Source organism: Python bivittatus, unplaced genomic scaffold (genome assembly GCF_059951505.1).
Source record: "Python bivittatus isolate LINGU-HERP-01145 unplaced genomic scaffold, Pbiv_v1 ctg000480_np1212, whole genome shotgun sequence".
Taxonomy (NCBI): Eukaryota; Metazoa; Chordata; class Lepidosauria; order Squamata; family Pythonidae; genus Python; species Python bivittatus.
In genome coordinates this window covers 27,615,319-27,641,343 of record NW_028277075.1, presented here as the reverse complement: position 1 = coordinate 27,641,343, position 26,025 = coordinate 27,615,319, and the positions used below count along the sequence as shown (strand labels likewise).

The 26,025-nt window shown below is 42.4% G+C and overlaps 1 protein-coding gene across 6 annotated transcripts in view; it reads right to left on the bottom strand.

Moving 5' to 3' along the window:
- DPF3 (double PHD fingers 3) overlaps positions 1 to 19,307 on the bottom strand; it is a 213,600-nt gene extending 194,293 nt beyond the window's left edge. For 4 of the 6 annotated variants that reach the window (XR_015797012.1, XM_088145556.1, XM_088145558.1 and 1 more), the window contains exon 1: positions 3,396 to 3,451. Coding sequence is in view for 4 of the 6 variants with exons in the window: in XM_088145556.1 (XP_088001682.1) it covers positions 3,396 to 3,448 (53 nt within the window). In the remaining 2 variants the exon portion in view is untranslated. Of the gene's footprint in view, positions 1 to 3,395; positions 3,452 to 15,052; positions 15,175 to 19,072 lie in introns of those variants that run through there. The other 2 variants (XM_088145559.1, XM_088145557.1) reach the window with 2 other exon arrangements.
- Positions 19,308 to 26,025: the final 6,718 nt, after the last annotated feature.

The following is a 26,025-nucleotide window of genomic DNA, read 5'->3' as shown; positions in this document are numbered from 1 at the left end:
TCAACCCATGTCCACGTGATGTCCTGAGCCAGTTTGTTTTGAAAAACCGGAACCAACCATGATAGTGGAATGGGTTGGCAGGAAAAAAGAAGGACACTGAGACAAGCCAATCCATCCAGTGGCAGAAAGGGCCAAATCAGAGATGCCATCAGAAGGTGCCATGTTTTCACCTGCGTACAGTCACAAGGGAATCGTTCCCTCATTCTCATGAAAGCAACAAACTTCTACAACTGTCATTTGCAGTTAGCTGACCAGACCTATTTAACTTATTCATTTATTTATTTAATTTAATTTCTATAGCCACCCATTCAACCAAGTGACTTTTACTTTATAAAAACATTGCATAAGAAGTACAGTATTTATAAGGTTGCCTGCTTGCACATTGTCCCCAGTCAGTGTTACTTCCTGCATAGTTTATTAGATGGAATCAATAAGAAAGTTTCTGTTTCGTTACCTCAACATCTGGGCAGGTGTATTTCTCTTATGTCTATTCTTCCAGATGTCCTATACTACAACAACAACAACAACAATGGCTCCCAGGATTTCTTTTCACTTTTTCTGCCCTTTTCCTTTCCCGTGAATCACTGTCCCTTCTTCTATCCTACTGTTTGGAAACAGATTAGTTTAGAAATAACATTGTTGTAAAAACACTGTAGGGCAGGAAAGGGAAATCTATCAGCAGTATAGAAATACAGATATATATTCATTACTGATTGCTTCTAGCAAGAAACCACCCCTCAAAATAAATGCTTGCAGAAGAAGTCCATTCTTCAGATAGTGTACAAGTCTAAAGTTGAGCTGGATGAGTTTAATGTATCGGTGAATGTAGCTGTCACTCTGTGATCTAGAAAAGATATTTCTGTAAAGCAGAGCACAGTGTCAAATGAATAAAAGACTATGATAGGCTGATCCAGCCCAAAGGCCATTTAAAAATCATTCCTGAAACTATACAGCAATACATTCAGTAATAAATGGCAGGTGGAATAAAATTACCAATTCATGTGAATAAAGAAACAAAATTATTCCCCAGCTATCAAATAAAACTGGCCAAGAGATAGAGGACACACAGCCCATTAAGCCAAGCTTGTTCTGCAAGCTACAATTGGCTTTATGATCCCTGTTGACTTCAGGAGGGATACTTATAAGAAGCAAGACTAAGTAATATTTGGCAAGTGGAGGTGGGAAAATGACATTCTGCCACCCGCTGAATGGAAGATAGAATAACTGTGTTTTAGTATCTCCATTTGCAGAAAGTTTGCAAGCCTTGGAACTTGGCTCTGTAGCACTGAAAGGTATTCCAGTGAGTTTCAGCTTTTACGTATGAATAATTGGATAAACCAGCTTACAACAATAGCGTTCTGAAGAATTGGCTCGGGGACAACTGCCTGGAGAATTCAATGAATCTGGATTTAGCAGGAACATCCAGCTAATCGCATTCGCTGCCACACCACATGGAAGTCTTCCATCATTCCCTGCCATAATGCAACAGTATTAGGCATTGCCATCAAACAATTCAGAATGACTAGAGTGGTGTATGGTTTACATTTGAACAGTGCAGGCAGGTAAAATGCAGGCCTACAATATATTTTGCTGAAGTTATCTGCTGTTCACATGTGGAAGGAGAGCGGGTTGTGTTACTCCAGACACACTAATTTACATTCTTCCTTGAGGCTACTGATTTGGAATCCATGGCTTTAAAAGATTCATTTAGACAATAAAGCATCTTTTCAAAAATTCTTGCCCCTGTGCTCTTGCAGAAATACATTTAAAATCTGAATATATTTTCCCTCTGATAGTCTTTATTAGCTTTGCAATCAAGCAGAAAATCAAATCTTGCTTTTCAACACCATCCCACTTCCCCTGTGTTTGGCTCTGAAGGTTATCACATTAAAGCTTATGTTGAAACAAGGAAAACCAACTAGTGAGAAAGGGATTTAAGTCTTCACCATCCATGCAATCTGTACTACTGTTCACAGCTCAAGCAGTCCAGTAAATAACTTGTAAGATGAGCATTCAATTTCCTACCATGTATTTTACTGGTAATTTCTGAGCAGAAGGTAAATTTAGATCCACCGATAGATTTCTGAGGGATTTCCAGTAAGTGGGCAAAGATTTGGGACTCCTTGTTGTTTAATGTTAACAATAATAAAGTGACTTTTTTTCTCCTCATTCTCATTCTGAAATGAGAAAAGAATGGGTAGCAAGGAATGGAGTTTGGTGTGGATCATGTATTCTGTTCAGAACTGGTGGTTTATAACAAATTCCTAGGCTCAAGGTTGTTACATTCTCTATATTTTGCAGTGGCATCAGTGGCAGGATATCAATGTTTCACCATATCCCATAAGCAAACCGCACACTCACCAGCACTGATGATGTTACCTAGTTGAGTAATGAAATGTCTGCAAGCAAGCAACTGGGCTCAGAGAGCACCAAGGACTCCACATATCCCATAAGCCTAAGCTCTGCCCATTACTGCTATAAATGGCCATGATCAAATCATACAGCTCTCAGATTCTGAGATGGAAAGAGAATTTCCAGCTTTTGAACAGCCCTTCTAATCATCCCTTTGACAGATGTTTCATAGTATTTAGGTCCATGTCATGAAAAATCTCACCTTGTGATTTTAAGTAATAGAAATAGAAACAGGAACAGGAACATTCAAACTGTTTAGCTCTGTGTTTTGTTCTTCTATCCAGTTTGCAACCTTAATTGTATGTTCATATGAATAACATAATGAGTAGGATGAGTAAGATAATGTCTGTCTGTTTTGGCAGGAGGTTACATCTAACTGGGCTTGGTTAATCTCAAAAGCCAAGCATGATCAGCCCTGGTTACTACAGTACTGTTAGAAATGAAACTAGCTACAAAAGAAGCAGTAGTTCCCAGGCAAAAGAGAAACAGTTTGTCAACTAGTCCCAGTTGACTTCTGTGACCTTAAAGAGAATCACCACATATCCATTAACTAGAAAGGCAGGAGAAAAAAGCCTAGAATTTAATGCCTGGAGCACTGACATATATAGAGGCTCAAATTGATATAGACTACAATAAGCAGATTTTCTGTTGTAGTTGGCTTCCTTCTCATCTGCAATGAAGTATCTTTGCTAATTGAGTCATGTCTGAGAATCCACCACTGAGTAAACCAATTCCAGAATAAGAGGTTGAGAATCAGAAGAACCTAGATTTAGAGTTGTGCCAGGCTTAAGGGTGACAAGTACTTGGATGGGTGCCCTCTGGAATTCCAGGGCTGCTGACTAGACCAGAAAGTAAGAGAAAAAAACCCACCATCCTGGAAGTATACAATGGAAAACCATGACCATTCTTAGCTGTAAAAATAGACTTTGCTAATTGTATTAATTATATTTTATAAACACTCTTGAATTTAGAGCCTTGCTGACCTATTTCTTACCCACATGTCACAGAGTTCAATCAGCAGATTTTCCTTCCCCATATGTTGAACCTGCATAATTCAAAAACATAACAGTCACTCAGTTATCTGGGATAACACTACTGAGATTGGGAGAAATTCCAGAGAATGTCAAGAAGTGCACATTAGGACCTATGCTTGTGATTGGCAGGCAGTATGGTCTACAGGTGTTCTTCTAATTATATTTGCCAATAAGAACACTCTGGGCCATTTTTCTGGTCAACTGGCAACTATCAAACATTTTGTATGAAAGCAAAAGCTATATTAAACTTGCTATAGTTAAAAAATCCCATATAGAGTTTTCAGATTTTTAGTTTCCAAGCTCTTGATATTTGGTTGATGTATAAATACAGATTACTTGATTTCTTTATACTCAGTTACTTGCAAGTTAAATGTGTGATGAAAATTATTTATGTTAATATAAATTCTGGTTGTGGTTCATTCACATACGTAAGCAGTCATTTCAAATTTCTTCCTATAATGTATAAACCAATTCTATGATTTCTGAGCATCACAGAAGTCAGAATAAGGGAAACAAAATTAGTGGATGATAAAGGCTAAGTCCAAAAACAGCATATGCTTTCCTTACAGAGTCTCATCGTAGTTGCCTGTATAAGCTGTATTGGTTTGGTATCGTTCATGCCAAGAGCATGCTTCTGCTCAGAATACAAAATCCTATTATTATCATGAGCTATTATTGTGCCATATGGTGTAAGAATGATTACCAAGTAGTCTTGCTTCTTAACTTACACATTACACTATTAAACAAACAGATAAAAGAAAACACTCCTTTAGCTGGCCTAATTTCAGGCATTCTCTCCATTTCTCACTGGAACAGTACTACATACTAGTATATTGGAATTACAGACTAGAGCAATTAAGAATATACATTGCATCTATAGAAATCAGCTGGTCCAGTCAGATATTGCATCGAACTGCAAACAGATGGACAGAATAAAGACTTCAGATCACATACTCTGGAATCATCCTGCTGCAACTATGGAACTATTTAGGAATAAGTTAATTAAGGAGCAGAGCCAAAATAGGATAAAATACTGTTGTGGGACAGGTAAAACCAGTCAGGTCCCATGTATGTTAATTCAGAATACATTCAATAAGTTTTTAATGTCCTATTGGTGTAAGGATTGCTTCTTAAAGGAAAATGAAATGGTTAACAAACACAGGCTGGATTCATATATCATATTAAGCCATGGTTTGTTTAACAGTTTGCTGAATTCATACAGCATGCTAAACTAAAATTAACAAGCCACATTATGGCTTTATGCAGTGTGTGAATCCAACCATAGAGAATTACTGGGATGACCTTAACTCAGCTGATTGCTGATTAATAACAGTCTTAGAAATGTAATTTCTCAAGAGTCCATTGTCATTCATCACTGAGAACAAGTCTGCAATGTGGAAAAACCACTTCACCTTCCAAATGTTGAACTTCCATCCACTGAAATTGATAGAACAAGCTAGTTCAAGCTAATTTAACTCGATGTCAGGGGCAAATACTTTGTGGATTTCTGTTAAAGAAAAACTAATGCTAGAATCTATTAAACACAGTCTGGTAAGCATTCTCCAAATCATGCCCCATTAGTGTGAAATGAGTGTCTTGCTATGGAATTTACAAATACACATACAAATAAAAAGATCTGATCATTCTCATGTCCCTTGAATGTTTTCCTCCTCCAACCCTATTAATTGCTGGGGGAGGGGGAGGAATAAGTCCCAGAATTATAGGGTTTATGAAACCCATTTTCCATTGTAACAATTGTATGATGCTTCATCCATCCATCCAACCTGAGGGACTATGAAAGATCTGAATGTGGAGAAAACAATTTACAGAAACATTACAGCAACCATTCATGCTGGAATCCTTCATCCAGCCCACATAAAGCATGATAATGAAGAACCTCTCATTCTCCAGGCTCATTAACATTACAGTATTTCCCTAGATCACACTAGATCACAGCATTCTCCTTCAGTTCACACTGTTCAGTGTCCACCTCCCCCTCACATATCATGCAGCTATATTTATCTAATACTTCCCCAGGAGGTTAAAGCTACAAGGATTGTGGAGCTTCATTGATTATGAGGATTTGGGTTCTGAAGCAGATCATAACTGCAGCATGTCAATGCTGTTTTATTTCTGCTCCATAGGTGCTCTCTGCAGCCTTGCCAGTCTCAAATGTGTGGGCTGTTTTATAACCAAATGCACTTTTCCCAAACACCCTCTCACATACACCCCTGCCATTCCATTTAAAAAACCCATGCTAGAATTGCTAATCATGTATTAATCTAAGATACGGTTAGACCCTGAGAAACAAGAGTATCAGCCTTCTAGTGGGAACCCCACTGTTGCAGAGATTAAAAAAAAAATTAGGAGATCTATCCCTAAAAGACAGCAAGGCGAACTGGGCATGCTCAAAAGCCACAGAATGCTAAATGTTAATTGAGAGGCTGTAGAGCGTCCTAGAAGATGTCTGGCTATCTGGAATACTGAGCAGAAGAACATCATTTCTTGCAGGGCATGGCTGTGCTTGTTATGGATTGTTTGAATTTCACTACATGATTCATCAGCAACTCTACCATAAGACATCCATCCACTGTGATGCTAACATCCCTGAGCTGGCAGAAAAGTATGCTAACATCAAATGTGCTTCCACAATTACCAAGCCCTATCCTGCTACACTAATGGAGTTAGCAATTAATGCTGTCCTCACTGTTTTAATGCAAGACAAATGAAAGGAAAGCGACTGGTGATTTCCCCCAGTTTCGTTGCTCCTCCTACAGGGCCATCTCTAGATATTTTGGCACCCTAGGCAGTCATATTCTGGTGCCCCCTATTTAACTCCTGAGCAGACGTGCCGGTGCATGGAGTGTGTCATTACCACTTTTCTGGGTATAACTTTGATAAGCTGATAGTCACACAACTTGCTCACTCAGTACCTTCCTATCAGACCTTTGTCTTGCTTCAGTAATATTATCAGCTTCCTGAGGTCCACAGCTGTAATACTAATTTCTTTTTTGTGACTTACAAGGTCTGATTAGTATTCTGTTCACTACCACTTGACCAACGTTATGGGTGTTTTTGAAAAGCATAGAAGGAAAAAGTTCTACTGCAACAAGGAAAGATGATCAGATTTTATACTCACATTGTATATTTTGGAAGTCTTTTCAGTTTTGGAGCCTCCTAAAATTTGGTGCCCTAGGCAACTGCCCAGGGTGCCTAGGCCTACAACCGGCCCTGCCTCCTATCAAGCATCACCTGCTTACTGGAAAAGGAACACCAATCACTCTTTCCAGTGTGGGGTGGGCCAGGGATGGGCAAGTGTAGGCAAGTGCTTGGAATGACATGTCTGGCCACTTATCAAGTTGCCCAATCCACTGATTAGAGGCGCAGAGGTGACAAGTCAGTGAGGCTATTTCTGAACTCACCTCTCTCACTCTTCTGAAGTGGGGTAGGGTGAAGTGGGTGAGAGCAAGTGAGCTCCTCCTTCAGCTGTTGCTGCAAGGGAAAGGCAGTGATGGCTCTTAATCTAATTCAGTCCTTGTGGGCAGCAGCATCCGGAAGTAGACCGTGGATGTCCCTGGGAGCTGGAATGAGCCCCCACCACCAGCATCAAAGGAATAAAACAATAAAAAATACAGCCATGCAAAACCTTTTTGACAGAGCAGTGGAAAACCTGTCATGCACTCAGCGGTGACAGAGGCACCAATGCACAGTTCTCTGCCAGCTTAGATTGACCAGCTGTGCAGCACAGGACGAGCTTTCTCTCAAGAGAGGATAGTCCTATATTTTTAAACGCAGATCTAGTGCTCTTTCAAAACAGCGCAAAACTCATGCCTAAATAACCAGTTTTATAAGGAACTCATGTTCCTGACAAGCATTTCAGAGGACACTTGCTAGTCAGGACAGATGACTTTGTGGAAACCAGGTATGAAATGCTTTCCTGAGGCACAAGTCAACATGGCCATAGAGCATAGTCTCATTGACCAGAGGGAGGAGGGGTGCCTGTCAAGCCTAAATTAGCCAAGAAGATCTAGGCAGAATTCCCCCACAACTATATCAGCAACCACATTGCTGATGAAGTATCCACAGCAAAAACTGTGTTGGGAGAAGAGAAAAGCACTATTTTAAAACTGGAACACCTAATGACAACTTTAACTTGCTTCAGGTGTGGGCTGGGAAGGAGCAAAGGCAACATCATGATGATACAGCATTAAAAAAAAAACCCACAACCTATTTATGATGCAGTTCAAAGGATGCAAGGATGAGTCCAACACTACTCACTTTGCCTTCAGTTCAAATGATATTTTCCTTTCATTAAATCTGATTCTATAATTCCTTGTTAGAATGGTATACAAAGATCATGTTTGCAGGAGACAGCTGAATTGGTAATCTCCTTAACCAGTCAACTGATTGTCCCCCATGCGGCAGCAGCACTCCGCCCAGAATGATCGCATCAGTCTTGTGTCAGCCATTATTCAGTTCTTCTAGCCTTTTCACAAAAGGGAAACACAGTAAGACAAATTTGCTTTCTATTCCTTTTCCCACCCACTCTTACTCATATACCTATAGAGTGGGGAGGAGTAAAAGGGAGATAGAGGTAGAATTCCTAAGAAAACTCTATTTTGTAGAACCTCTTTAGGATTTCATCTCTGTCTGTGATTCAGAAGGACTGTTAACTCTCTTGTAAATAATTTGCACCATACATTTGACCAGAAGATGTTAATTCATCCCTAAAGAACTCTCAGGATCAGTTGTTCGGGTTAAGTGAGTTAGTATGCTTGCACAACACATTAGCCCCAGCATGTCATGCAAAGAAGGTTACCAAGTGGTTTGCACTAATTTCTTGGACCAGCATCCCACACAACACTAATGTACAAGATCTAAGATGTATTCATTATTTATTTGAAGAACACATATCCTGCTTTATAGCCAGAAAGATTGATGGCCGAGGGGAGGGGGATCACAACAGAGCCTATCTCAGTATTTATAATGCATTTATAAATATGCTAATCATGTCAGATTCATTGGTCCATATCCCTTTCTATGGCCACCTCTACAGTTGCAAAATAAATAAGCCATTTCCAGGCCGGAACCTATATCTGTATTTCCTGGGACAAACTCAGGGGCATCCTTAGGATGGGGGAAGAGATTAAAAGGACAATCAAGATGGCAGATTTGATTGTGTGATGAAAGCCCTCTGCTTTTTTGATGGGCATCACATGCACACTGCATGTAAAAAGCAGGATGGGGCTTCAATTGCATGGTTGTCTCTACCCTCTTGCAACCCTGACACTCTTCCAATGCCCCAGGACTGTCTATAGAGAACTGGCTGCTGTATCTTCAGGAATTGCTTAACAGACAGTAATGTAAGAACTGGACCTGTTCCCAGCAAAGGAATGGACCACATTTTAGCAGCTACATTTCTGATTTTAAAATATTAAAAATGGACAGCACCCCTTGCTCTTTCCCCTGTCTGTGCCTTATGTAATTGTCCTTAACCCCATGCCATTGCTTCAATTTTTGAGGTGTTCCTTTGACCCAAGATTCTGGATTGCCTCATGTCCACCATATGCTGTGACAATGTGTGGTATCCACCACCACCCCAGCCCCCCAAAACAAATTGCTGGCATCCTGCCTCATACCCTGAAGCCTGGAGAGTTTAATTTTTGTATAATGAACAGCTGCTTGAATGGTGTCAGACTTTTGAACCAGCAAGTGGATGGATAATAAAGGTTTTTCTTTTTTTTTTAAAAAAAAGTTGCCTTCATTTGTGTTTCAGCATAGTTCAAATTTAGATCAAGGCAGGATGGTGCATCAGGAACCCTGCATAGGTGGTGACAGTTCCTAAAGACTGATTCAGATAGGCAGAACCTCCCCAATGCGAAGGTCCTGGTGCCTTCCAGCACCCCCTGCACTATATGCAATTTGTCACTATGCCTGCCTTTATTTGGTATTCTTTGCTTTCAGGTTTATGGCAGCCTTTCCCTTTTTTCCTTCCTGTGAGGTTTACCAGTTCCTGGGGATTTAAATAGGTGGGTGTAGATGTGCACAATTACTGCAGATTTCATAAGCAGAAAAGAGAGTCTTGGGGTACCTCAATGGTGAGTTAATGTATCGTGGCATATGCTTTTATGAATGACTGCCCACTTTCTAAAGGGGTATTTACCGTTGTCAGACAGATACCCACACGACCAGGTAAAGGTAGGTTTGTGAGATATATAGTCCATGATATACTGGGTTTGCAGAAGTACAATTTTTAGGGAAAACTCTGATGGAAATAACAGCTGAAGAACAGCTTGAGAAGCCAGAGTCTGTTTAGTGACCAGTGAAGCAACTGAGGATAAAATAAGAGGAATTTCCTGGAAATACCAGCATTTCTCACTTCAACTCTTTGTTTCAGACTTCCTTTGTATAGGTGTTTATTTAATACACAGACATATTGGGTGAGTGTGGGGAGCAACAGCCATCTCAATTCTCTGGTTTTTGGTCTTTATGCAACCAAAATGGCACCATCTCCACACACAAGGAGGAGGTAAAGGGAGATTGGAAGCATCCCAAGGTTTGCAAAAGTACAAAACTAATTTGAGAAAATCTCTTGGAGAAACTCCAAAAACAAACTCCAGGAGGACTGAACATGTTTATTGGCCATCGAATGCTGACTGCTGGGAGGAAATGTGGAAAACGAGAGGTTGAGGGATGGACTGCAAGTGCTGGAATCCTGAGGACAGAGTATTTCGCACTGCAACATAGCACCACCCCACACCCCCATCAGAAGACTCAAGGAACATCAAGATGGGCTGAAGTACAAGAAAGCTTTTGGGAGAAAAAACATTGTCCTCCTGGGGGGATTGGGAGTCAGCAATTCATGAAGACTGAACATGATTAGAAGACCTGGATCACAGAGGGTGGGATGGCAGGGGTGACCAGAAGGTGTGGCCAAAAAAATCCAGATGGCCTCTACAACAGTGCAATCAATGCTCCATGATGCACATAAAAACAAGTGAAGCTTTGATCACACCATCGTGGCCACCATGTAGACTTTTTTTTTTAACCACACCTTGTGGATGCCAGGATGGCAAAAGTAGGGAGAATGAAAACACATGCTGATTACAGATGGATCATAGCATCTTCCATGAAGTTCTGGGAATGAGGCAGGTCAACTGCACAGTAGAAAATTCATTAAGAAGATGCCTTGGTTGGATCTTACCACCAAGTTGCAGTAAGAAATAAAAAGGATTTAAACCTTTCCCAACACTTTGTTGGTGTGCATCAGAGGAATCAGAGAATATTATAGGGGCTGGTAGGAACCAATAGCCAAGCAGTCATAAAAATCTAAAAATTAGGAACAGCGGAGTGAGCAAAGATATCCCTCAGGCCCTGCTGGTCAGGATCCTTTTCAGGTAAGAGGCACCAATGAGCAGGAGCTCCATGCAGAGAGTGGGTATAGCAACCCTTAAGTATTTGTCCTGGAAGCTAATACGTAAATTGGCCTTCATCAATTTCATGCTCATGGGATGTGTTGCAACAACTCCCAGAATTCCCAGCCAGGAGATGTGGAACTGATTTAAGGCAGGAGTTCATATCGAAGTGCATACAAAGAACAGGGTTTGGGGAGGATACACATGCTTGCCCTGCAGGAGATAGAAAGAAAGAAAGACAGGAGCAAAGGCATAGAGCTCTCCCTTGTTTGTGGCTGCTTCAGCCCGTTTTGATACAAGTTTTGTGTTTTAGTCATCAGAAACAGCTATGGGGAGGGGGAGTCGAAAGGGAGAGGTGGGCAAAGAAAAGTGAAGATGCATTTGGGAAGGGGAGAGGGAGACCCCAAGCACTGTGTCATAAATTATAGTCTTCCCGCAACTAAATAAACAAGTTTGGAAAGCGCTTTCTATTCCGGGAGCGAGGCACGCTAATTCTGAGGAGGCATTTGCCCCCCAGCCCTTCTTAGGCGCCTAATCTTATCAATTCAGCCCTCTCCTGCTTTCTCCTTTGAACACCGTGCGGGCAAACGGGGGGAGGGGGGGGGTTCAACGGCAGGAACAAGACAATGCGCGCTCCTGCATCCCTAGCTGAATTCGCAAGGAGAGGAGAGATGAACGAAGCGCCGCGGGAGAGACCCCAAACGATCCTCTATGGCTGCTGTAACGAGGAGTGGAGGAGGAGAATCGGTGGAAATTTAACAAAGGACCCGCAACCTCGGATCGGGCACTCCAAGTATTTCTTCGGAATATTCCGGGAGGCTGGAAATGAAACGGTCCCCAAGGGGATTCATCGCGGGAATTGACGGGCTCCTATCTCAAGCCCTGGAAATAAAGGGGGTCTTGTGTAGCCAGAGGAAGAGGCCAAGACACAAAGAGTTTGAGAGATCACCTGACTTAGCAGGTCTAGAAAGCGATGCCCATTTCGGTGACCATCAAGCCCAACGGGGGAAACCTTTGTGCCAGTTTCTGGAAAGTCTGGCGGGGGCGGAGGGAGGGAGAGCAATCTTTAGATTATGTGTTTGAGGCCGAATAAAAATGCAGACGGAGCAAATGCAAATGTCATTCGGCTCGCTTTCATTGTCAAGAAGGACACACGGGGCTGAAACGCTGCGCGCCACATCGCCCCCTCCTCTCCCTTTCCTTCAGCCCCCCCCCCCCCCCCCCATTATTATATGCCTGCGCCGGTTTTGCCATCATTAACCTTCGGGACGGATTTAAATTCTTCTTCCCGATCAGCAACTTTTTAAAAAGCAATGCTTTTTAAAATAAACAAACAAGTTGCTAATTGACAGATGGCCAACAACATTACTAAAAAAGCGTATTTGCTATGCTTGATATCTATTGTTTCCTCTCCTCTCACCCCAGTCAGGCGTTGGGGGGGGGGGGAGAAAGAAGAGAGGGATAATTATATTAAAAGCCTGCCTGTGCTCCTGAAAGATTTCAGGGGGAAGAACTCTGGGCCACAAGATGAATGAAGCTTCCGGCACCAAAGAGCTTCGGCCCGGCCGTGTGAAGAAATCGGAAATGATTGATGTGGAACGGTCTTGCTGCAAATAAATTTAATCACGTAGCATTAAGAGGGCAGCAGCTTCCCTCCAGAGCCCGGCTCTCTTTTTGTCTGCCTCTTCCCCGCGCCACACTAGCCAAACCCCCGGTGGCTCCAACAGATACACGCTTCATTTGCACCTGTGATGTAAGCAAGAATCGATTCCGGATCCTCCCTTCCCTTCCCCTCCCCCCCCCCATCTCACTCTGAAAATATTGCCCTTCCTTGGAAGAAACTCAAGCGCAAGTGACTTTCCCCAAAGTAACTTCCATTCCGCCTCTCATTTATCTCAGGGAGGCAGAGAAATCCCAGAAGTTCCTTTCACGGGTGGGGTATCCGGGTCTGGCAAGGCAGTGGGCTTTCGCGTGAACCCGCCCTCCCGATCGGGCTGCCCGTCCGGTGGTTGGCTGCCAACCAAACCCCAACGCCTCCTTCCTCAGGTGCAGGAGCCGGAAAGAAAAGGGGAGGGGCCGTGGCCGTGGGACTGAGCACTTCCCCCAGCAGCCCGTCACCGCTCGGGAAAAGAGGGCGCCGAGCAGGTCATTCCCAGGGAAGAAAAGGAGCTTTCCCCACACCCACCCTGCCTCCCTCGGACATCCAGAAACACGCCAGCCCCGTTGAAATCCACGGGATGCCCGCAGAATGCGTGATTCCCTTCAGGCCAGGCTAACTCCTTCGCGTCCCTTTCTTCAGGGAAATCGGGATTTGCATACAAGTGTACTGGATCTAGTCCCGAGGAGGCCCGGGTTCGGGTTTCCCACGGAACTCCCCAGTTTATTGGTCCAGCCTTCTCTATCTCCAGGTGCGCGGCGAGGATTACAGGGATCCCGAAAGCCACGTGCGCCGCCCTGAGCTTCTCAGAGGAAGGGCGCGATCTGACGACGCCAACTAACAGCTTTGAAATCGGTGGAGACCGCAGATTCCGAGGTTCTTTGACCAACCCTCGTTCCTCATTTATCCTCCCGGCGCCGCCGCCCCTCGCAGCCCCCCCCCCCAAAAGTGCAAGAAAAAGTTAATATCTTGAAAAATCGCAAACGCCTCTTCCCAGATCATGTTTTGAATTTATCCATATTTCCCCCCATATTTTGTCCCGAAATGAGGATCGAGGGTGCGAGATCGCCTATGTAAATTCGAGGGCTCTCTGTGCAACTGCCTTGAATCCCCACCCCATCCCCCCGCGCGCCGCCTTTCAGCTGAAAGCGTCTTCTCTCTCCAGCCATTGCCCACATCAAGAAGTATCTCTGGAACACCCTTCCAAAGTGTTTGCCAACTCCGGAGGGAAGATTAAAACTGGCAGAAGACTGCAGTCGGAAGCACTCCAGCCCCTGAAATACTCGCCGGATAGAGCGAGAAGCCGCACAGCCAGATCCCGCTGCGCCAAGTGCCCGGCTCAAAACTCCTTTCGCTTGGTTTCTGAGCCCCGCCCCCCTTCCGCGCAAAACTCATATGTAAAGATGGTGGGGGTGGGGGCGGGGGCGAGAGAAAGCGAGAGCGCCTACACAGGCGCGCGCGCGCACCCGGTGCGCAGGCAGCCGCCTCTAGACCCGCTGCCAAACCCCACCCTCCGTAATGCTTTGGGGGATTAGCCACTGATGCGTGCCTGCAGACCACCTGGGAAATCTGGGACTCCCTAAAGAAAGGCGAACTGCCCACCTTTAATCCCGAAGGGAAGGTGAGCTTTCCCACCCCGTCTCTTGGCCGCTTTGGGAACCCGTCCACCTGCACCTGCGCTGGTTGGAGGACTTCTGGCGAAGAGCCAGAGTTTGCTTTCGGTTGCATCTCCGCGATATCTGGTCTATCAAGTCTATACATCCCAGAACTGCTCTGCCAGCAGCCCGACTGTGGTGGCATCGCCTACTCAGAAAAGCGAAAAGCGAACGATATGCAAAACAGATTGCCGGACTTCCTGCGCTGTATTGGAAGCAACCGTCCACGAACCGGAGTTATTCATCTCGGACCACAACTCTCTCCCTTCCTCCCCAATAATGCCTCGATCCGGGCTGCCCCTTTTGCCACAGAAGCCTGGAGAAACAAAACTCCTTTCCTCTCGCGCTTCAAGCCCTTTCCAACTACTGGAGCGTTTGCAAAAGCAAAACTCTTAAACTGCAGTCCGACTGCATGCCAAGACAACCATTATGCACCCAGTTTCCACAATCGATCTTTCTCTGCTGGACACCGTGCGGACGGCGCTGGAAGCCAAGCCGGACGCCACGCACAGGACTCTGTCAAGCACAATCACCCCCTCCGGAATTCCTGAAAACCTTGCCAATTCCAGCAGCCAAGAATCCGGGAGAAACTGCAAGCACTAATCCGTACCGTCTTAAAGCCCAAAACTCTTGTGGGCTTTTCTCCGTCACCATCAATAAATAAAGTAGAACGCAAATATATTTTTCTTATTAATTTCCGAGCAAGAGATTTGTGTGTGTTGCACAAAAAAATGAGGATACTGGAAAGAAAAGAAGGAGGGAGACGAGATCAGCTGGGAGTCCGGAGACACCAGCGTCAGTCTGGCAGCAAGCATCGGAAAGGCGCCCTTTTTCATATTTAAACCACGCGGAATATGTACATTTTTGATTCCTACTTACGCTTTCAGGGGGTTGTGAATGACAGTCGCCATTTTGCTACAATGTAACAGAATATTGTGTCTCAGAGTTCTAAAGGTTCGCTCAGGGGAAGCGGTTGGCCAATCGGGAAAGTGGATACCGGCCCGCTGTCCAATCAAGGAATGCAGGAGGAGCCAGGGTTCTGCTAGTTATTAGGGGAGCTGTCAAAGCCCAGAGGTCACTCCCTTTCTGTGCAACTGTTAAGAGAGCAGGTCTTAAAGAGACAGCAACATAGCAAAGGGGCAATCGTCACTGAAATTTCGGAGGGTTAAAGACTTTCTATAGTCATCTGGGTCTTTGTTTTTGCTTCTCAAACGAAGCATAGAGACGGCAAAAAAATCCAGACTTCGCTCCTGGTCCGCTTGTATTTCTGTGACGGGTTCTGGTCCCAAATAGCATGCCCTCGCTCTTATCCCTATACAAGAAATGGGTTCACACCACTTCAGCAGGAAAAACAACAACAACATCAACAACAACGAATTGTCCTTCTGCACACCCAGGCAACCTGTTTAGGCAGCATATTTTAATTACCCCCATTTTGTTCCTTTGATCTACAGCCACTTTGTCTTTAGGTTTCTTGGAACTGTTTGTAATCAGTGACTTTAGGGCAGCACCCTTCCCCCTCCATGAGGAATTTCTGACAGTCATCCAGACTCTGCAGCCCATGCACTAGTTATATAATGCACGGTGGCCAAACTGACCGCCTGTTTGTTTCACTCAAAGCAAGTTTATGAAGTGATCGTCTTGTTTAGCATGTTGAGACTTGACCTGTCTGATCTTTTGACATGAGGGAGGGAGGGAGGGAGGGAAGGAAGGAAGGGGAAGGAGCATTAAGTACGCATCTTTTTTTTAACTGCAAGAAAAAGGAGTGGAGACGTGACCCCATTTCTGGGAAAATCACCAAAACTCTGAGGCATCTGAGTTTACCTATAGCTAATTATACCAGTCTGCAAATGAATTATCCAGTAGAAGGGAAAAGATTTTTAATGTGCCAAGACTGCAATCAAACTGATTTGAGACTAAACATATTTAGGCTGCAACCCTATGCAACACTTTATTGGGAGTAAATCCCCTTAAACTCAGTGAGATTTATTATTGAAAGGTAACTTATTGCAATCATATACTAACTTATGAGGAGATGGCTAGATGAATATAACACGATTTGCCTCTAAGTAACCATTCCAATAATTGCATCATTAAGAACACATATAAGTAAACCTGCCTCCATCACCACCACCCCTTGCTCCATTCTAAATACGTATGTATCACAGGAAGCTATATTGTAACAAATCAGTTCATTGGTCCACTTAGCTCAGTGCTGAATACTCTGACTGGCAGTTGCTCTCCTATGCTGCAACCTGTGACAGAGCCTATTCTTTGCACAGAGAGGTTTCCAGGTCAGCCTTCCTAGGTAAAACTGCTGGATATTTCACTGTTCCACAAGCATGTGACTGAGTACTCAACTCTGGATTTGCAGACCAGATAAAGATCTCTATGCCTCTGAAGAGCTTCAAGGTTTCAGATAAAACACCGATTCTGTCACTTACTCCCAGGGATGTGTGTGTGGAGAGAAAGTGTGTGTATTCTAGAATATACTGTCACTTCATTTGGGCCACAGAAACCAAAGAGATCAATCCAGCTGAAAAATAACCCATGATAAACTGTGTGTGCCTCTAAAGAATAATGACTTGGCCAGAACCATCAGAGGCCTACCTTGTAAGATAGTGGATACTGAGGAGGAAGGGAGGTCACTGATGGTTGCTCCCCAACCATTTGCCCAGAGTCCTCCTCTGTATGCCATGTACTCTGTTTAGTGCTCCCTAAACCAGACACTGCCCTCAAGTATGGAGAATGGATGTTGTTCCATCAGCAGCACTGAAGCAAGATCCTACTGCTAGTGCAGCTAGCCTCTGGGCATGGTTTGTATAATGGGAGAGATCTCTTTGTTTCAAGCAACAAAATATCCTGGCTACCCCTACCAACTCCCACAGCTATCGGTACTGGCAATGAAGCTGCTGCGGAGCAAGTCTACTTCAACCCCTTGCTCAGGGCAGGAATCCACTAAGCCATCCAGGGAGCTTCCAGCTCTAATTTGAAAACATTGAGGTCATGGTGGATTGTTCCATTGATAAGCTGTTTTTACCATCAGGAAATTTTTCATTATGTTCACCCTGAATGTTCTTCTTTTTTTAATTTCAACCCATTCGTCCTTATACTGTTCTCGATCTCGATAGAGAATAGGTCTGCCCCCTCTTGCACATGACAGTCTTTGAGATATTTATAGACATCTATCACATCTCCCCATAGTCCTCTCTTTTGCAAATTAAACATGCCCAGCAGCTTTAACCATTCCTCATAGGGCTTGGATTTTAAACCCCTTTATCATCCTGGCAGCTCTCTTTTGACTCCACTCCAGCTTCTCCATGTCATTTTAAAGTACAGTACAAGTGTGGCCTAATTGGCACAACGGCACTGTTGCCTTCTATTATTTGGATCCTATAGTTCTTTTAATGCATCCCAAGACTTCACTGGTCACCTGAGTTTCTACTTGCTTATGTTTGGTTGGTGGCCTGCTAGTGTACTTAGACCCTTTTCACATGCCTCCAGCGCAGTATCTGTGCATCTGATTTTTCTTACTCAGATCCAGGGCTTTATACTTGTCACAGCTGATCATCCTTGTGAGGAATCTGGCCCATGTTTGGAGTCTGTCAGGTTAATTTTTTATTGAATTTTGCCCTTTAATCCCCTTAGTTAGGTATCATCTGCAAATCTGATAAGCATTTCTTCCATTTCATCCTCTGTGGCAGAGGATGGCCATTTTCAAAAATGTCGGTAGCACTAGACTGAGAACAGAGCCTGGAGAACACCACATGAGTTTCCCTCCAGAACAACACAGAATTGTTACCCTTTGGATATGGATGTTCTATCAACTGGAAATCCACCAGACCACACTGCCATCTAGCCCACATTCATCTTGTCCATGTTGATAAATGCTTTACTGAGATCAAGGAACAATATCCTATACCATTCCCTTGGTCTACCAAACTAATCATTCTTCCACAGTCTGACATGATCTGTTCTGGACACATTCATGTGGGCTCCTGGTAATAATAGCATGCTTTCCTAGCAGCTCACAGACAAGCTTTCCAAGCAGCTCACAGACAAGACAACATTTTTTTTAGATTTTTTTTTATCCCACCTTTATTATTTTTATAAATAATTCAAGGTGGCAAACATACCTAATATTCCTTCCTCCTCCTATTTTCCCCACACAACAACACTGTGAGGTGAGTTGGGCTGAGAGAGAGTGACTGGCCCAAAGTCACCCAGCCGGTTTTTCATGCCTAAGGCGGGACTAGAACTCACCGACTCCTGGTTTCTAGGCCAACACCTTAACCGCTACACCAGACTTCCACATCCTCTTTCCTTATATCCACCCTCCATTTGTTCTACTGAGAATTAATATATTTCCTAATATTGTTTCATAGAAAATTCATACTTTGTCTTCCTGCAGTCATTTTACTTTAGTTTCTTTCACTTTCCATTTTTTCCTTGTCCATTTTTCCTAAACTCCATTCTTGAAAATACCAAATAATGGTATGTCCCATATTCAGAACTTCACATTACCCTTGTATGATTCTCTCAGACATTCGCTGATTCTCTCAGACATTTATCACAAACACTCAATTATACTTTTAGATTTATTCGTTTGCCATCTACTAACATAAATAGAGAAGTTAAAACTACATATCTGAGATGGGTTTTTTTAACTGATACTCATCAGTCATTATTCTCATTCAGTCTTCAGTCTTCAAATGGCCCGGCCATTTTCTGTACCTTCTTGTCTTGTTTCCACCCATCCATCCATTCATGTCATTTAGAAGAATAATTTTTCTCCTGAACTGAATCCTTTCAAAAAGTTGCACAGTTTCCCCCCAAATCTGGCTCTTTCATTAACACCATTCACTGGATCATTACATAATGTGGTAGCCAAAAACTCACCTTAAGAAATAAGTCAATAAGTGATTGAAGAGGTCCAAGCTGGTTTCTTGATTAAGCCAGCAAAGTTACAGTGATGACTGGTCTCCCAGCCAGCAAAAGCTAAGAGTGCAGAGACTGATCAGAGCAGATTGTACGTAAGGTTCACAGAGAATTGAAAGGGTGCAAGCACCGTTGATCTTGTTATGGGAAACAGTTTACAAGTAATAAGAAATGCTGGGAATTCTGGGCGTCCTCCAGTCTGGTGCAGCAACATTCTGTAGTGCTAAGCACTTAGTTTAACAATAACACCGATGCCATGCTCATTGCCCTTTGTTGCTATTTTAACAGTTTGACCCTCATCCCACCTCAGACGGGGAAGCTGTAAAGGCATTTCTTATCTGCATCCTTGAAGAGATTGCAGTTGTAGAGGCACACAGTTTCTAAATCAAAACCATTTATGATTCAAGGAGGACATGACAAAGGGAACCGGTTTGAAATGTACAGAAATAGCTGCAACAGTTAAGGCTGTTGTGGCTGGCCTTGTATTAACAGGGGCAGAAGACAGGAAATTTTAAAAATTCAGAGGCTCAACTAATACAAGTTAGTAAACTAATACTAATAAGTGCATAGAAACGTAGGATCACTTATATGGACTAACTTATAAAATCACCTAGGCTCATCTTTGCCTCCCCAATATAACTGTTACCATCCCATGGATTCCTGCTTTCATATGCACCCCCAACACTCTAAATGACACCGCTTCATCTCTTCTAGCATGCATTTTAGCCCTACATCTCCAACTCTTTTCATGTGTTCAGAATTGTCATTCCATTATTTCATTCCCTTCAAGACTCAAATTAACCCAGTGAGACCCTAATCTTAATACGAAAAGATCATAATGGTATTGCTAGGAAAGTCTCTCTGGAAGGCTATACTGTACCAGGACTTGAATACATTTACTGCTGCTACCATCATGAAGAAGCCTTCTCTAGGGAGCCACAGTCTCCCTTCACTTGATGGGGGAACAAAGCCAGTTGGATACATTGTTGATTAGAGCAGCAGATAAGCCTTAGTATGTATGTATTTATGTATGTATGTGTATGTATGTATAATAAAACAAATCATAAACTACCTCTGGTATTATTCTTATGGTAACATTGCTAAAGAAACCAACCCACTTCATGTTTCAAATATCTCCTTCCACCTCCTGCTTCAAAAGCTCCAGTGGGAGCTGGAATACACTCACAGGATAGCCAAGAACTCTTGGACAACCACAACAACTCAACAAGGATAGGGGAGCATGTCACCACCTAAGGATACCTTGTTGCTCAGAAAAGGTTGAGCTGGAAAACAAAGTTCTCTTAGACTTCCTCCTTCCTGGGAAGATCCAGTGGCTACCCTGAGTGGATGAAGTCAGTCCAGCACAGCCTTCTCCAACCATTGCACCCTCCAGGTAGTTGGACTTCAGTTGCCACAGTTCTCAGCAATAGTCAAATTAAGGAATTTTAGGAGCCGAAATCCACAGATCTGAGTTGCCAGCTGCAAGCAGATCCTGCCCCTGAACCAGAATAAGGGTTTCTTTTGATTCTGGAACTGCGCCCTGATAGCAAAGAAACATGAATCATCTTAGGAGACAGCTGAATACAGAATTTTTATTTATTTAGGCAGGTAACTACTGGCTGCTAATGAGAAGGTTTATCTTGGATATAATTTTGAGCTCCCTAAGTAATTCTGTCTGTGTAGATATTGATTTGTATTGGGACTATTGCTTTTTTTAACTTGTTCATAATGAGCTGAGCTAAGATATTTCCAGGTAAGGCCTTTATTTACTCTGCCTCATTCATAGAATTTATAAGTCACATGTTTTTCCACTGCTACAGTAATCTTTCCTTCAAATTACAAACAGTTACAAAGGAAGGAAATAATGGAATAGTAGTGGAGTTAGTAAACAGAAAAATGTGATTCAGGATTGCTTGAAGTTGCTGCCCCAGGAAGATGAACGATAATTTCAATATGCCTCTTCTTTATCACTTACCACATATTTCCAGGTGCAAAGCTATTTTGTGTCCAGCAAAACAAATTCTTTCCTTTTCCCAGGGATTCTTCCAGGCACATAAATTAGGAAGAGATTCCACGGAACATACATAGCAATGCTTACTTCTGTGTATAATATGCGTTCAGTTGTAAAGCTGCAATTTCCTTACTGCCCTTCAGTTTGGAAGTTTTTAAAAAATCACAATTTCACTATCTTTATTTTAAATGAAAGAGCAAAATTAGCACTCATTTGGTAATTTCCACCAATACTTCTTGTGAAGGAATATAGGCCTGACCTTGGGAATGAGGAACAAATGAGCAAACCTTGTCTGTTGACCTTGGTGAGCTACTAGGCCCATCTGCAAGTAAGGGAGGGGGGACCGAAAATCTCACTACTCTCTCATCAGAGAGGCATTGGCCCTTGACTTTTAGACCTAGAATATGGCAACAGATCCTCAAGGCACTCCACTGTCTGCAGAACAAGTGGGCAAGGCATTATTACAACATCAGCAACAGATGGATGTACAAGTAGCAAAGCAGCACAATGCCATAATGCAACTAGCACAGTGATTGAGTTAAGGGTTACCTCAACCAGGAGCAGCCGCATAAGTTGCTGCATAGCCAGTATTGTTCTGCTGTCCTAGAAGTCTATCAGAGAAGTTTGGGGGAGCTCAAGATTAATTCCCGACTTTCACAAGACAATGTGAAATGTTCGTGGCCAGTGGAATTTCCTACAGAACAGACCAAGATTGCTTTTGTTCTTAGTCTGGTGAAAGAAGGGGTAGCCAAATGGCCTGTGCCACCCATTGAGGGTAATGATCCATGGTTGGAGAATTACCAGGATTTCATGCAAAAATTTAGAGCTGCTTTTGATGATTCAGCCAGGAATGTAAAAGCAAATTAGGACATTCACACATGCAAGTGAGGAAACTACTGAGTTAATGAGGGATGAATAAGTTTTGAAAAAGGCATAGCAGAGAATTGGCAAGAACTGTTTCAGCACTGCCTGTTAATTGATGGGCAAGTGGAAGAGTTGAGGCATGGAGGATGTAGTAAGGGGAGGAAGTTTTACGGGCTTTCTTTACCTCTACTCCCCCCCCCCCCACGGCCTCCTCAAATTCTAGCACTATGGAACCCATGCGAACAGAAGCAATGAAGAGATCCTTGTCTGCAGCAGAAAAACAGAAAAGGAGAGACCTTTATTTGTACTGCAGAGCTCCAGAAACTAGCCATTCCTTCCTCTAAGTTGGCTGGAAAGTGCTGCACCTTGGAATTGTGGGTCACCTCATGAATACATGCCCAAATTGCTCTAGAGCCTAATCTTCAGGAAACTTCACAGCTTCCCTTCCCAAGAGCTTGGCAGAGAGGCCCTCAGACAATTAAGAGCTCAGACATCCAAGAGCAGGGAAGTGCATTTTATTATTCCTGTTACTCTTCACATCCTCTCAGGCACAGAAATACAGCTTTCTGCTGTTTTAGATTATGGTGCAACAGCTAATTTCATAGAGACCATAATACATCAGTTTAGGTTACTCATAATTATTATAGAACTCTATGCTAGTTGAAATGATTAATGGCAATCTCTTTGAGCTGGTCCTATTTTGCAACATACAGCTCCTTTGCAGTTGAAAATAAATTATCATATGGAATTCTTGCCACTCTATATCATCGCTTCTTTACATGTCCCCATGGTATTGGGAATAGACTGGCTACAGACTCACAATCTGGATATCCACTTGGGACAAGGGACAACTTCTTTTTCCTCCCAATAATGTCAACAGCAGGTATCCCATTTTTGGGGTAACTATACCATCAACTTGAAACGTGGAGCCCAGATCCCAGCTAAAAGGCAATATTCCATATCTACTCAAGAATTAGCCACTTTAAAGGAGTTTCTGGACAACAATCCAAAGAAAGGATTCATTCACACTTCATCTTCCTCTGCATCTCATCCTTTTTTATTAAAAAGAAAGCTAATTCTTCTTTGAGGCTTATTCACGATGATGGGCTTCTTAATTCTGTAATGATGAGGAACCACTGCTTCTCATTTCAGATCTCTTGGATTGCCTTCAGAAAGCAGGCATTTTCACTAAATTGGACTTGAGTGGTGTTACAATGTGATCCAAAAGAAAGATGGCTATGAATATTTGGCAGCTTTTGACAACCAGTACGGAAAATTTGAATATACAGTATTGGCTTGATTAATTGCCCCGTAGTCTTCTCCAGATTCATGAGTGAAATGTTTTCCAATATTTTAGACAAATATGTAGTCTACATACATACTGGATGATATACTGATTTTTTTCAAAAGATCCATTCTTACATGAGACTCATATCAGAAATGCTCTAGAACACCTTCACAAACACAAGTTTTTTGCTAAGTTGGAAAAATGTGTGATCTTTCCCAATTGGACTGTTTGGGTTATCAAATCTCTGCAGAAGGAGTACAAATGGACCTGACTAAGGTACAATAAATTCTTACATGGCAAATGTCAGCCAGTTTGCTTCTATTGCTCTCCTCCCCTTCTGGATTGTGGGACAGTTTCCCTGGATTTTTTTTTACAGATCTTCCAGCTGTACAAAGTTACCTGACCATTTTGATGGCAGTGAATGTGTTTACCAAGAAAACTCTTTTTATTCCTTGCAAGAGATTACCATTGGCTCAGGAGACTACACAACTCTTTTCCAGATCATATTTTTAGGTACAGGGGCTTAGTTAACCAAACACGTTATCTCAGATCATGGCTTTCAATTTACATTCAAGTTTTGAAAGGCCTTTTCTATTTACTAGATACTCATATTCATTTGTCATCCTCTCATCATTTGCAATCTAATCGACTGTCAGAGAAAACAAATACATTACTTAAACAGTATTTGTACTGCTGTATCTCTTATCAGCAGGACAATTAGACTAAATTATTGCCTCTTGTAGAATTTACCTATAACACCTCACTGTGTTCTTCCATCAGCATGTCTATGGCTACCACTCCTGCTTTTTGCCTGAGAGCTCTGCCTCCACTATTCCTTGTGCCTCTTTTTCCATGAGAGGCAGGCTGCTCAGCATCTCTTAAAGGAACAATCAGATTTGGCCAAGACAATATACAAGTGTGCCACAGAAACACAATAGGCAAAACGGTACCGAGTTTGCAGTGAGGGATTTCATGTGGCTTTCCACTAATTTTTTGCCTTCTTCCTGCTCATCTTAGAAGCTGGACTAAGAGCTTTTTCCTCCCCCCCCCCCCCCAATTACACATCAAGTGAGCCCAGTGGTCTTATGTCTATAATTGCCTATTTCAATGAAGACTTATCTGGTATTTTACCAGTTGCTCCTTGTGTATGTGGAGCTGCCCTATCCCTTAAGCCCTGCACCTGTTCCTTCCCCTCCCTCTATTCTGGTGGATGGGGAAGAAGAATACACATTGGAATGAATTCTGGGTTTTAGAGGCAAGAGAGGATTTAAAAAAAAACAACTCTTACCTGACACAGACATAGAATTTGAAGGCATGGAAGACAACAAAATTGAGGTTACCAAAATGGGAATACAAAAGACAAATCAAGAAAAGCATCTGGACATAGAGCAGCTGCGACAAGAAATCCTGGATGATGCCTCTTTATGGGATTTACAAGGTAGGCTGGTGAAAGCTTTGAAGACTCCTCTTGAATGTTAAAGATTGATGAAAGATCAAATCCTGTGATGAGTTGGATCGATTTAAAGGTCAAGATTGTAAAGAGCAAAAAGAAGGAATATAAAGTTGGACTATTTGATCAGGGATAAACTATTTGTTTGATATTTCTGGTAACTCCTAATGGATTTTTTGCTGAACCAGAACTGAAAAGATTTGTGGATTGTGCATAGATAAAAGTTAGCTATGGGAAGAAGAGGCTTTTTTATTTGTAACTTTAAGAGGATGAAAAGTTATTATATTAGCTTGTGTCCAGTGTGATGAAGGTTGGAAGCCACTTCTTTACTATTTTCTTTCTTTTTTCTTTTTCTTTTCTCTTCTACTTTTTTCTTTCTTTCTTTTTCTTTTCCCTGCACTTTCTGAACTCCTATTTTACTTTTCTTCTGCCTTCTAATTTAGTTTGTATTAGTTTTTACTATGCTTACTAAAAGCTTCAATAACATTATTTAAAAGACAGAGAGATCTCTTCATGTTGGAAATCAGGATCATTCAGTGAATCTAAGTTCATGACAGTCAAGTAGAAAATGTTAGACAATGCAGATCACTTCCATTAATCTGTAATGATGGTCACTAGATTGAACAGCTTTAAAAGGGATTAAACAAAGTCATGGAAAAGAAGGTTTTCAGCAGTTACTAGTAACAAGTAGTTACAAGTAGTAATATAACATCCAGGGTCAAAAACATGATGTCTTTGAATATCAGTTCCTGCTATTGTCCTAAGGTTTTGTCTAGACTACACAGTTCAGTCTTACCTGTTGGAGGAAGGATGCTAAATTAGGCAGATCTTTGCTCTCATCCTGTATGGCTCATGTTCAGAGTAGCCAACATTATATACTGCTGCTGGTGTTGAGAGTAGTGGACATTTGGGTTGTAGGTTTATCTTGTTTTATTTTATTTTATTTTAATTACTCTACTGTTTCTGGAGAAGTGACTATGTAATTGACTATTGGAATTCTTCCATATAAAAGTCCTGAAAAATGTGGTTGTACTCCAAGTCATATGAAGCTTATCAACCACAGACACTATTTTTCAAGGTATCTGACATGACAATTATGCTGTTTTTCGCAGTCCTAGGAAAGTAGTCTTATCAAAACCCTCACAGATTACAGTGCAGTGCCAGGTCTCAAGTTGTACAGAACTGATACTAAAATATAAATAGATAATTTTTTCACTTCATTATAATGTGGTATGCCCTTGGCTTAAAATAAACTTTTGTTTAAAAATAAACACTTGATTTGTGTCTTTTAAAAAAGGTGA